General features: G+C 35.5%; 2 protein-coding genes and 1 non-coding gene across 6 annotated transcripts; 2 read left to right on the top strand and 1 right to left on the bottom strand.

The window, feature by feature from the left end:
• The first annotated feature begins 7,530 nt into the window (after positions 1 to 7,530).
• On the top strand, positions 7,531 to 8,663 carry LOC145111775 (uncharacterized). Of its 4 annotated transcripts, XM_079048027.1 has the most exons (3): positions 7,531 to 7,707; positions 7,771 to 7,906; positions 7,989 to 8,663. In XM_079048027.1, exon 3 carries the CDS (start codon positions 8,014 to 8,016, stop codon positions 8,536 to 8,538), a length of 525 nt encoding a protein of 174 aa, XP_078904153.1. In that variant the 5' UTR covers positions 7,531 to 7,707; positions 7,771 to 7,906; positions 7,989 to 8,013; the 3' UTR covers positions 8,539 to 8,663. The 4 variants fall into 4 exon arrangements, with proteins under 4 accessions (XP_078904153.1, XP_078904150.1, XP_078904151.1 ...); XM_079048024.1 differs by having other exon boundaries at positions 7,771 to 8,663; XM_079048025.1 differs by having other exon boundaries at positions 7,860 to 8,663.
• Positions 8,664 to 9,000: 337 nt separating this feature from the next.
• Positions 9,001 to 10,596, bottom strand: LOC145116751 (glyoxylate/hydroxypyruvate/pyruvate reductase 2KGR-like). The gene is made up of 2 exons (XM_079053080.1): positions 10,027 to 10,596; positions 9,001 to 9,613 (listed from the first exon to the last, which is right to left on the bottom strand). The coding sequence occupies exons 1-2, from the start codon at positions 10,447 to 10,449 to the stop codon at positions 9,095 to 9,097; spliced, it is 942 nt and encodes a 313-aa protein (XP_078909206.1). The 5' UTR covers positions 10,450 to 10,596; the 3' UTR covers positions 9,001 to 9,094.
• TRNAL-UAA (transfer RNA leucine (anticodon UAA)) lies at positions 10,571 to 10,653 on the top strand. The gene has a single exon. It is a non-coding gene; the product is annotated as a tRNA-Leu (tRNA).
• The last annotated feature ends 1,571 nt before the right edge of the window (positions 10,654 to 12,224 follow it).

The raw sequence follows: 12,224 nt of genomic DNA on the forward strand, positions 1-12,224 counted from the left end.
TCTATACATTTAAAAAATAAGGAAATAAGAGATCTTTTAACAAATACCTACAACTTAATTCCTCTTCCCGTTGTATATGTAGCATCAACATCAATAAATGTCATCAAAGCAACAGTTAAACTTTAAGAACAACGATGGAAACAAATGAATATAAGCTTCAAGAACAATGTCTATATTGCAAGAGAATGATGCTTAAAAGTTAAAAGTGTCGTTTCACAAGAAATTAAAGATAAACAAAGAAAAAATAAACTAAGTATAATGCTATAATAAGAAGAAAAAATGAAAGTAGAAGACCATATTATGTAAAAAAAAGTGAAAGTACATTGCTAGTTTTTGTGTTTAACCTAAAGATAATCATTCAAAGTTTGCTTTTCACAGGTGAATCCTAGATGTGCAAAAAAAACATTAACATATATCAGTCATAAACAAAAATTTGCCGAGAATGAGACTATGAGATATCATTAATTTCACCGTTGCGAGTATCACATTCTCTGTGCTCCAATAACATATAATGTAACATCCGGAATCCTAGGTATATTAATGGTGTGTTTATTTTGGGGTTTATTGAGTGACTCGATGAGTTGTGAGTCCAACTCGTCGAGTAGAGTCGAGTTGACTGCGTGGGTTTAATGAGCGGACTCGACGAGTCGGAGAGCCGACTCGCCGAGTAGGTGCTGTTTAGAGAAACCCTAAATCCCCGGGTTTGGGGCCTATATAAGGGAACTTATAGCCTCATTTGCGACTCATTAGTTGCCCAACTTCACTGAGAGAAACCCTAGTCGCCTTTTTGAGCTAAAAGAGAGAATGTTGAGCTTATATTGAGTATTTTGGTGCATCTTTGGAGGGGAAGAGAAGGAATTCATGCAAGGAACGAGAAGAGGCTGTTAGATCTATTGCTTGTCATCCAAGAGCTTCTGTAAAAGGTGAAAAGTTCATACCTTTATCATTCTTATGGTTAGATCTCTTGATTTTGGAAGGTTAGGGTTTATGCCACCTTTATTTGGGATTTCAAGCTTACAGAGTTGTCTTGAGGTTTAGACCTCAGATATGGACCTTGTGAGGTCTCTAGAGTCCAAAGGTCCCAACTTTATTCACCCATATGAAGGATATTGTGCTTAACACATTGTGAGAGCATGTTTTGGTATGTTGGAGCAAAACTACCATGCATGAACGTAAAGATTGAAGCTTTACGTGGCAATGGAGTCTTGGGATGCTAGATCTAGTGTTTGGAGTCGTAGAGCTGCTTTGAATCGTCTGAATAAGAAATCAGATTGAAGGGACTCGCCGAGTCTATGAGCTGACTCGACGAGTCGGCTGGGGTTTTTCCCCGATGAGTCTGGACATGGGTGACTCAGCGAGTTGGCGAGACAACTCGACGAGTCAAGGTGGACTTTCGCGATATGACAGAAGAAACAAGGGGACTCGACGAGTCACATAGATGCACTCGGCGAGTCGGGTCAAACATGGACTGTTGACTCGAGTTTGACTTCTGTTGACTTTAGGGTTTGGTCATACATGGAGGGGTAAAATGGTCTTTTACCCAATCCAAGAGTTAGAAAGAGAAAGAGAGGGCAACCTTTTGGTATTGAGTATGAATAGAGTATTAATTAGATATATTTATCCTATGTGATAGGCGGAGGCTAGTTCGAGATTTCCGTGTGCGAGATTATTACTTGTTAGCTTTCGAGGAGAGTCTTCTCACTATACTTACCTTGAGTGGTAACCTATGTGTGACCAGAGGGTCTTATGTGCATATACTGTGTATTGAGATATCCTGCTATTTGTCTTTGTGATATGTATGTTGTGTATTATATTGAGTTGTTGAGTTGAGGGACCGGAGGGTCCATCTGAGTTGTGGGGCCAGAGGGTCCCGCCGAGACACATTTGACCAGAGGGTCTTATCTGAGTTTATCCATGAGAGGCTGATGAGATATGAGTGGTATTTTGGGGAACTCACTAAGCCGGCTCGATTGTACACACGAGAGAAAGAGTTATGTTTGGAGGATCCTGGATTTGTGATAAAAAATTAAATAAAAAATTGTGTTGATAATTTGTTACTAGTGATTCTGAGGAAATGTGACATATGTTTATTTGTGTTTTGAAATGAAAAATTGGTTTTAAATTTTACGGTGTTACATATAATGTCATGACGGTTAAACTTTGTGTAGAATAAATGCTCTTATTTAATGTAGTAGAGGGTCTTATCTCATTGGTTGTTAACATTTTCTTTAAGTAGTTCATATTCCAACTTCATGAAAAAAAGTAGCTACACATTTATCAAATGACTATTATTCATTCAAGCAAACGCCAATAATGTAAGGAAATACTGTAAATTGTTTTGTATATGGATGACATTGTTATAATCAAATATATTATTAAAATATATCTATAATATTTATTTATATCTTTTTTTATGAAAATTTGGGAGAAATCAAGGAGATTGTTATCAGTTAAGAAGTACTGTAACTCAATTATGAGGAAAATGATTGTTTGGGGATCAAAAGATTTAATAATTCTATCCTTCAAAAAAACCACACTGTTAAAAACATACATTAGAATTAGGCCATGTTTTCCCCACTGACCAACATACACCATTCATTTATTCAATTAGCCATAAATTCATTAATAACATTGTAGCTACAAGAAGTTATAACTTCCTAATTATTTAGTTTACAATTTAATCATATTAAGTAATAATAAAAACTCTTAAAAAGTATAAAAAGATCTTTTAAAAAACTAACTTTATACAACTTTTACATTTAAATAAATCGAGATGCATTATGCAATTGTACTTTAAAATTAGTTACAGAATTGATCACATTTTTAAATAGATAGAAAGAAATCTATGAACACTATGTATTTTTTTTGCTGAAAATAGATGCCTCATTTTGATATCCAAGACAAATATTACAATTTTGTTGTCTAACATGAAGACTACTGCAAAATTCATCAAATGCTTCCTATCAAAAATGGTGGGGAAATACATATTGATCAAACTAAAGTATTCAATGTATCAGGTGGATTTTGTAACTTAGGCATTTTACCCAAGGATTTGTATCCCCACCTAAGTATGAGGATCCAAATTTCTTTAGAGACTTGGTACTCTATTCTAGAGTTGATTCACTTTGACTCTCAGAACCTAAGTACAAATACAGGAAAAGAAGGAAAAATGCCAGGAAAAAGAAAATGTTGGACAAACGTTTCTTCTAAGATAAATATGTTCTTACTTTCATTATGTTTAATGTTTCACAACGCTAATCGGACTTCAATTTAAATGTAATCTATATGAATCACAAAAACAATCATATAGTTTTGTTACATGATGATGGATATCAGTCGTATAATATAGTAATTGTTACCCAAAGCATGATCAATTTGTGGAATCCCTAACTTTCTTGGAATCAAAGATACTACACTATTCCAAATCCCAGATTTATAGTCCGACCTCCCTGTAAAAAAGGAAAACCTATATGTTTCAAATAAGAAATATTTTAAGTCAAGAATCTCCATAGTGTAACAGCCCAAATTTCCAATAAATTTTTTCATTTTTAGTAACGAAATCATTTCCATAAAATATAGCATTCCAAACACATTTGTTTCAAAAATCCATGACATCAGATAAATTATTCAAAACATCAGAGTGTCCAAACTAAAATGTCAGAGAGTGCACGCCGCGCCATCACACCGGGCCCTTGCCCTTAGATCCTGAAGTACCTGAAACAACCAACAAACTATAAGTTAATGCTTAGTGAGTTCCCTATAACATACCCCCACGTAAACCACATAATCACATAACCATATAAACCACATACATACTACATAAGCCATGCATACAAACATATAAGGATGTCGTGGACTCCCTCCAGGGTCTTACTCCAGGATGTCGTGGGCTCCCCCAAGGGGTCTTATACCTATGTGTCATGGGCTCACCCACATGGTCTTTAACTGGAATACCATGGGCTCCCCCACATGGTCTGACATCCAGCTGCCACGGGCTCCCCCGGGGTCTTCGCATAGCTAACCAATAAGGTACTAACACATTCACATACATACATACTAGGCATATCCATAATGATTCCACAATAATCATTACAACTAACTGGATGGGCCGGTCTTGGTGCCTTCGACCCATTGGTATGGTGATGAGACCCACCTCAAATGCGAACTGTAGGTGAGTAGGTCCAAACTCTGAGTATCAGCTCTGCCATTTTCCTAATCATAAACAATTCCTTAAATACAACAAAACCCTTCAAACCCTTAAAAGTCAATCTTGGTCAAGGTCAAAGTCAAAGTCAACGCTCCGAGTTGACCTAACTCGTCGAGTCCATCCAAAGTCAGAATAAGTAAAATGACGGAAACACCCCCAACATGCAAGGCACGTGGGGGTTTTAACTCCAAAATCAAACGGCAGGTTAGATGAGGGACCGGGCGTGTAATAAATCAAAGTATTAAGGATTGGCAGGGTTAAAAAATAGAGTTAGGGACTAGGCGCGTAACAAACACCAAACCATAGGGACCATTCGTGTAATTTGTCTCAAATAAATTTTTTTAACCCTTTTATATCCTGATAGTCTTCCCCATGATACTCTCTCTCTCTCTCTCTTGGATACCCATTACCCACGCCGAAGATCTTCAATCCACACCTTGCCGGTGACCTTCAACCCACTGCTCGCCGGAAACCGCTCCTAATTTTGCCACCTGCAAAATCGTTAACATATTTCAAGAAAACCACATGTTTAAGTACCAAAATTACCTTGCAAAACCATTCAAAACCACCATTAAAATAGACAATGTCGTCTTCAAGAAACCACCTGTAAGTATCAAAATCAAAACCACCTTTCAAAATCCATGGTGTTTAAAGGTTTTAAGATTCGATTTGCAGAAGAGTTCAAGTTTTGATTGGTTCAAGAGTTCTTTGAGGGTTCATCGTCAGTGACGAGTATGCTTCCGATCTAGTGCTTTCTAATGATGGGGGTGGGATGGTTTCTTGAAGACGATAGAGAGGCGGTGGTGGGAGGGCCTTTTCGGGCTAGCTTCGTCCCGTAATGGAATTGACCAGAAATGGGTGTTTTTATGGAAGTTCTGGTGATCCCTGTGTTTTTTATGGGTAAAGAAAGGAGGGTTTCTTGAGGACGTTGGAAGACAGGGAGGGAAACGAGTGGCCATTTATACACAAACACCGGTGTTGTAAATGGAAGAGAAAAAATGGGATAAAAGTATTAACAGTTTAACACATTTTGTTTAAATATAAATATGAGGGCATAATCGTCATTTTGTTTAAAAAGTTCGTGGATATATAAAAAAAACAGTGGAATTATCACCTTCCATATTTGATAGACGCGTATCGTGTAAATTCCACGTCATGCCATGAGCTTTTACACTCTTGTTGTGGCATGCGGTGCAGGGGTGATGTGGGATATCTATAAAAAAAAGGGAAAATTTCATATATACCCTAAATAAACAATGAAATATCATATTTGCCCTATTTAATTTCTAAATATCGTATATACCCTAAACAAGCATCTATAATATCATATTTGTCCTAAATATTTTTTTAATATTTTATAATCATTTTAAATCATTATTTTTATTTATTGACTATTATACCCCTTTTATAAAACTATATTTAAAATTTCATATATACCCTTAAATTGTCAAAATATCATATTTACCCAAAATGATCATTTTATGACTTAATATAAACAATAGTGTTTTAATCCATTAAGACCTTATTTTATATGTTTGTTATTAAAAAAATTAAATGATTATATTTGTCATTTAGAAAGATAAATAATAAAGATGAGAAATGAAAAGTACTACATCTAAGAACAAGAAATCAAGTTTACCAAATTCAACTAATAAACAAGTTTACCAAGTTTAAAAAATTAAAAACTAACGACATATTTTTTTCATGGGACACTTAACCTTGTGTGTCTCAAACAAGTTTACAAAGTCCTCAAAAACAAAATAATTTGAACTAACAATAAAAACTTTTGAAAACAACCAACTATCACGAGCACCGGTTCCTTTTTCTTGAGGTTGATGTTTCAGTTGGATCTAAATCTTCCATCTATCAATTCTCGATCTTGGTAAAAAAAATCTTAAAAAATAAGCAAAACATTAATATACATTAACATATATAAAAAAAACTATAATAATCTTAAACATCTAGAATATTATGTTTTTAGTTGCTTTATCATAAAATTGAGCAAATTCGGCAGCCTCATGATAGTGGGAAAAAACTTTAAGAGTCATGAACTACTCATCCACTTCTACTATTTCTGGAACAAAAAAAGGAATAAGCTGAAATTTGGGGTAGACATGGCCATAAGAGTCTTAGAGGGTGTTTGACATTGTTTTTAGATTGACTTTTTAACTTTTAACTTTTTCAAAAAGTTAAAAAAAACCAAAAGATGTTTGTATAATTGAAAAGTTCTTTTGAAATTACTTTTTGCAAAGAGTAAAAAAAAGGGTTTCAAAAAGTCACAAAAACATGACTTTTTGTGGCTTTGCATATAAAACTTAATCAAAAGTCATTTTGTTTAATCCAAACACTTTTTAAATAACATCTTTTGCAAAAAGTCCTTCCACTAAAAGTTATTCTACAAAAAGAACTTTTGATAAACACCCCCTTAATCAAAGAAGACAAAGGGTTGCCTTTAAACCGTGGATACATGCATTTGTAGAAAGAATACACACCATCAATAGATGTAATATAATATTGGCTTGATTAGGTTTATAAAGTAGTCAATTGCTTCCGGTTGAAGACTCAAAATTTAATGACGACACTTCTTGAAATTAATGCACATTAAAAGGCTTCAGTTTTCAAAAACAAAAAGTTTAGCGTGACAAAGAGCTTTAAAGCAATTAGTTGTTTTTGTGTGATTATGCATGAACGAATGTACAACATGTTTTTATGGGTCATAATTCTTGCAATTAATGTACTCTAAAAGCTTCAATTTTCAAAAATAAAGTAGATAATCAATGACATATAAACACCCAACCATCAATAGTATTGAAACACTCTGACACATAGGTGTATAATAACACTCCATGCAGGTATAATCAAGAACCATAGATGAAATCACTAGAGATATGAATGACATATTACCTGGTGTTGAAGCCGCTAATGATCAGAATCGCTAATTGGCTATGATCAATCAAGGTTTTCCGAAGCAGATGACGACGGGGCAAGAATGATGTAGGCGACGTGCGTGGATTGCATCTTTCAACAACGTAGGGCTTTGGTAATGTGTTTGGAAAGGGGTATTATGGTTAATTTATTTATTTTTTTCTAATTAAAATGATTTTAAATAATAATTACTAATTATAAAAGTATTAAAATTTAAAATTAGGGCAAATACGTATGATATTCTGGTTGTTCATTTAGGATATATATATATATATATATATATATATATATATATATATATATATATATATATTAATATATATATATATATATTAGTTAGGGTAAATATGATATTTACTTGTTTATTTAGGGTATATATGAAATTTTCCAAAAGGAAAAAAAAAAAAAAAACTCGTATCGTCACTCATCAGTCACCTTTCCACATTTGCTCTTCTTCTCCAAGGCTGTAGACACCGTTCGATTGAGCACATCGTCTTAATCCTTTGATTCATCGATCGATTGTTGAACATTCTTCCACGAAAATCGACGATTCCTCAACTTCTTCAAATATTCAAGTAAGATTTTTCTTTTCATGAGATCTGATATCGATTTTGAGTTTTGTTTGGTGTCGATTTCAGGTTTTGTTAACAAAGGAACAAAGCACCTTTATCTGCTATGATTTTATGACTTCAGGCTTGATTTTCATTTATTGCGCCTTTGATTTTAGGAGCCGATAGGATTTTGTTCCATCTATGCAGTGATTTCCGATTTTAGGTTTTCTATTTGATGATTTTGAAGCTATGTTGAAATTATACCACCTTGATTGTTGCTCCCTATGGATTCATACATGTGCTAGGGATTCAACTTCCAAGAATTTGCAAATGGAAGCCACCGGAGAAGCTAATATCGGTAGCTTGTTGGATAAAATCAAACCACCGCTACTCGAAGATGCAGGCCTTGAGGATTGTGCACTTCCTCCGGACTCCATACAAGAAGCCTTCCTGAAGGCAGCCACCGCTGTCCGCTCACATATTTTCCACGATTCCGATGATGAATCAGAAGGAGACTGCATCAATGATCCATGGCCTGGAAACGAATCTGGAGGTGACAGACTCATCGGAATCACAACCGAGGCTGATCCTCCGGGGGCTTGTGCTCCAAAGAAAGGCAGTGAATTGCCGGAGGTGATAGGAGACGAGGTAGTTATAGGCGAAAGAGAGGGTATACCGGATAAGGTGGTGGAACCGGAGGTGCCAGATGAGGCGGAGAAGTCATGTGTTGATGGACTGCAAGGATTGAAGATCGGAGATACCGATGGTAAGAAATCTGAAACTAACAAAAAATTGAACGAAGATGAAGAAGACGACGAGAAAAGAATCCCAGTTTTAACTGAAGTTTGTATATGATTAGCGACTGTTTTACTTTTATGCTTGTAGTAGCAGTAATATCTCTATCCATTTTACTTTATTGCTGTAACATGTTTGCTGCTTTGAGCCTTAGACCATTTGCTACGTCTTTTTTTTGTCAAAAATTTCTTTGTTGCGTCTACACCATACGTTGCTATCAAATGCACTTACCTATCGCCTTGTTTACTTCTTTGCAGATAGATTCGAGTTGCAATTTATTATTATTGTTATTATTTTATGAGTATTTTTTAATTACTAATGTTTTTGGATGAATTTACAATCAAACAAATTTTTCAAGCATTGCAAAGATCGTATCAAATTAAATTAAACAAAAATCAATCTCTCATTTTGACCAACTTCGATTGAAATTAGAAGCACCTGCAAGATTTATTTTTTGAACACCAACACAATGAACACAATGCTACATTCTGCTTTGTATATTTATTAATCTTCTATACGGGATCCATGAAATAGAAGTGGTATTGATGAGGAGTTTAAAGTTGCTAAAATAAGCATATTGACAACAAAGCACAAATGAATTGACGATAGTGTGTATTCAAACGACTGGGGTCAACAATGGGTTGTTGGAAAAATGAGCCTCTAGGTTTCCAACAACAAGATCAGCCATCACTATTCGTGTCTCAACAGTGCCACTCCCAATATGTGGCACGAGGACTACATTATCAAGCCCAAACAACTCCTCAGGGACATGGGGTTCATTCTCATACACATCAAGACCTGCACCTGCTATCCGCCTTTCAACAAGGGCGGATACCAGTTCAGGTTCATCTATGTGTGGGCCCCTCCCAATGTTGATGAGAAACCCCTTGGGACCCAGTGCATCGATGACTTGGCGGTTGATGATGTGGCGAGTTTCTTCGGTTAGTGCACACGCCACAACAAGGATGTCACAGTCGGAAGCCAATTCAACTACACTGGGGAAGTATTTGTATTTTGATTCTGGTTTTTGTGATCTGGAATAGTAACTTATTGGACAGTTGAATGCTTCAGCTCTCTTGGCAATTGCAGTGCCTATTCTTCCAAGACCTATGATTCCCACCTTTTTGCCACTGAACTGCAACAAGGAATATAAACATAAGATGAAAATTGTAGTCCAAAATGACATGAAGCAATCGAATCAATGAAAATGTTCTAGCTGAATATTCATTGAATCTGAGAAATCAGTGGTTGGCAACATTCATCAACGAAGACAAGAAAGTAACTATCATCAAAAGTCAAAACCCTAATTGAATCATGATAATGGGTGGAAATCAGATCATATACGTGGCACCTCCAATATTAGGTTACTAAATCAAAATCAGATCAGTAAATGTATGAAGCATCATCGGACTTTAAAGTGATATATCATCTGATATAGTAAAAATAACTATTTTTGATAATGTGAAGCAGCATCTGAAATGTGATTCAGTAAAACAGGAGATGATTAGAAAAGAAATTGCGAAATTCGCGTAGATGATGAAGTCAAACCTTAGTAGTCAATTTGAAGTCACCTTTCTTCCATAATCCACCTCTAACATACCGATCGCACTCACTGATCCCTCTTAAGGTCGTCAGCATCAATCCAATCGCTAAATCAGCAGCGTCGTCAGTCAATACATCAGGTGTATTGGTCACCCTAATTCCTTTCTGCTTACAATATCGCAAATCTACCTTGTCTAACCCTACACTGTAACATGATACAATCTCGAGAGCCGGCAACGAATCAATTAATTCTCGGTTGGCACCGACGTTAACATTTGCGACTACGGCTCGGATGGAACCGGAGTTGTCCTTGAAGAAGTTATTTTTCTGAGGGAAATTCCAGAGGCGGAAGAGATTGAAACGCTTATCGAGTTCCTGTTCAAGGTAAGAAGACATGGGGAAGGTGAGGAGTACACCGATGGCGTCCATTATCAAGGCGGCGGGTGAAGTTTAGAGTAACTAAAAGTCTACCGGTGTGGGAATTGGGAAAGATAAGTTTGCTGGTTTTGGTTTCTCGGAATACCCCAACACTTTACTCATTTTACATCTAGCTGGTTTGCCCGAGAGGTTAAGGGGGAAGACTTAAGATCTTCTGCATATAAGTGCGCATGGGTTCGAACCCCATAGCCAGCAATTACATCAAGTGTCTGGTGTGTCTCTGCGGCTTTGCTTTTTTAATTTTAGGTTGGAAAAAAGTTAAATACTCCAACTTCTTTCCTTGTTTCAGGAATTTTCATTTTTAGACGACGCGGTATGGGCCAGAACGAGAAGCAACGGAGCTGAGGTGGAAAAGGGAAACGGCGTCACGACGCGGGGAACACCGCCTCCCCAACTCGTTGTATCTCGTTATGGGGCATTTCGTTGCCGTTACCACTGGATTAAACGAGTATAATTTCGAACGTTACCAATTTTTGACCGTTGACAATATTAAATAAAAAAAAAAACTATTTTTTTTTCTAATTATAAATACATTTCATTCTCATCCATTTTATACACATTTTCATTTTTTCTTTCTATACTTCTATTTCAACAACAAAAAATTGAGCAAAACCCAAACACTCCAACACAACCATCCGTTGAAACGCAAACAGGAGGGAGAGGGAAAGCTATAGTGGTTGACATGGAAAATGAGGAAGATCTACATTGGTGGACACCGGATGAAGAAAATGTTTTGACGCAAGCATGGTGTGGTACTTCAAAAGACGAATGTCGCGGAAATAGGATGAAAAAAAGGTGTATATTGGGAGGCGGTGTGCAAAAAATTTCACACTATATTGAAGAAAAAACCATATCGAAATACGGACATGCTTAGTAGCAAATGGATTCAAATTAGCAACCGGTGAAACAAAATTCAATGACATTTATAACCGGCTTAAGGCACAACAACAAAGTGGAACCAACGGCGTGGATTTGTTCAACGCTGCAAAAGAACAATATCGGGTCGAGATGGGACATATGTTTGCGTTCGAGAAAGCGTGGGAGCTGCTGCGATTTGATCCAGTGTGGAATAAAACTACTACGTCGTAGTAAAATGTTTATGTATTAGGTTTAATTAATATTGTGTTTTAATGTTGTTTTTATTATAATTTTAATTTTAGATTTTTAAAAATTATGTCTTTTTTTGTTTTTTTAATATTATGATTTATAAAAATGTATTTTATTTAGATATTATGTTTCATTTTAATGATTAAAAAAATATAAAAACGAAAAAAACGAAAAAGAAAAAAAAACTAAATTCGAAAAAAAAAATCAAAAATAAAACATATTTATTCTCAAAAAGTTGGTGTTGCGTCTTATTGCCCATTTCCCAACTTGGTGTTATAACATCATTTGCTTAGGTGGCATGTGAGGTGGCACAACTTGGTGTTACATCTTGTTGCCCACACCAAATGCTCTTATTAACGTGTTATTTATGGTTTATATCAGCATTTTTTTTCTTTTAGAATTCGACTAATTTAACCATTTTCTATCTTATTTATCAAAAATTAACAAAAAAGAAAAATCTTTTTTGCCAAATTAACCACACTGAGTCCGTAGACAGCCTACACAAACTTTTTCTTTTTTGATTTTGCATAACTCCATACGGGTCCGCAAAGCTTGCTCTGCGGGTTTGTTAATAATAAAAATTTTGTTGCCATTGTATATTTTTATTTTTCATGAAAACACCACAAATATATATGAATTATTGTTTTGTTACATATTAT

This window comes from Lactuca virosa, chromosome 5 (assembly GCF_052849685.1).
Source record: "Lactuca virosa cultivar CGN04683 chromosome 5, Lactuca_virosa_CGN04683_v6, whole genome shotgun sequence".
NCBI lineage: Eukaryota > Viridiplantae > Streptophyta > Magnoliopsida > Asterales > Asteraceae > Lactuca > Lactuca virosa.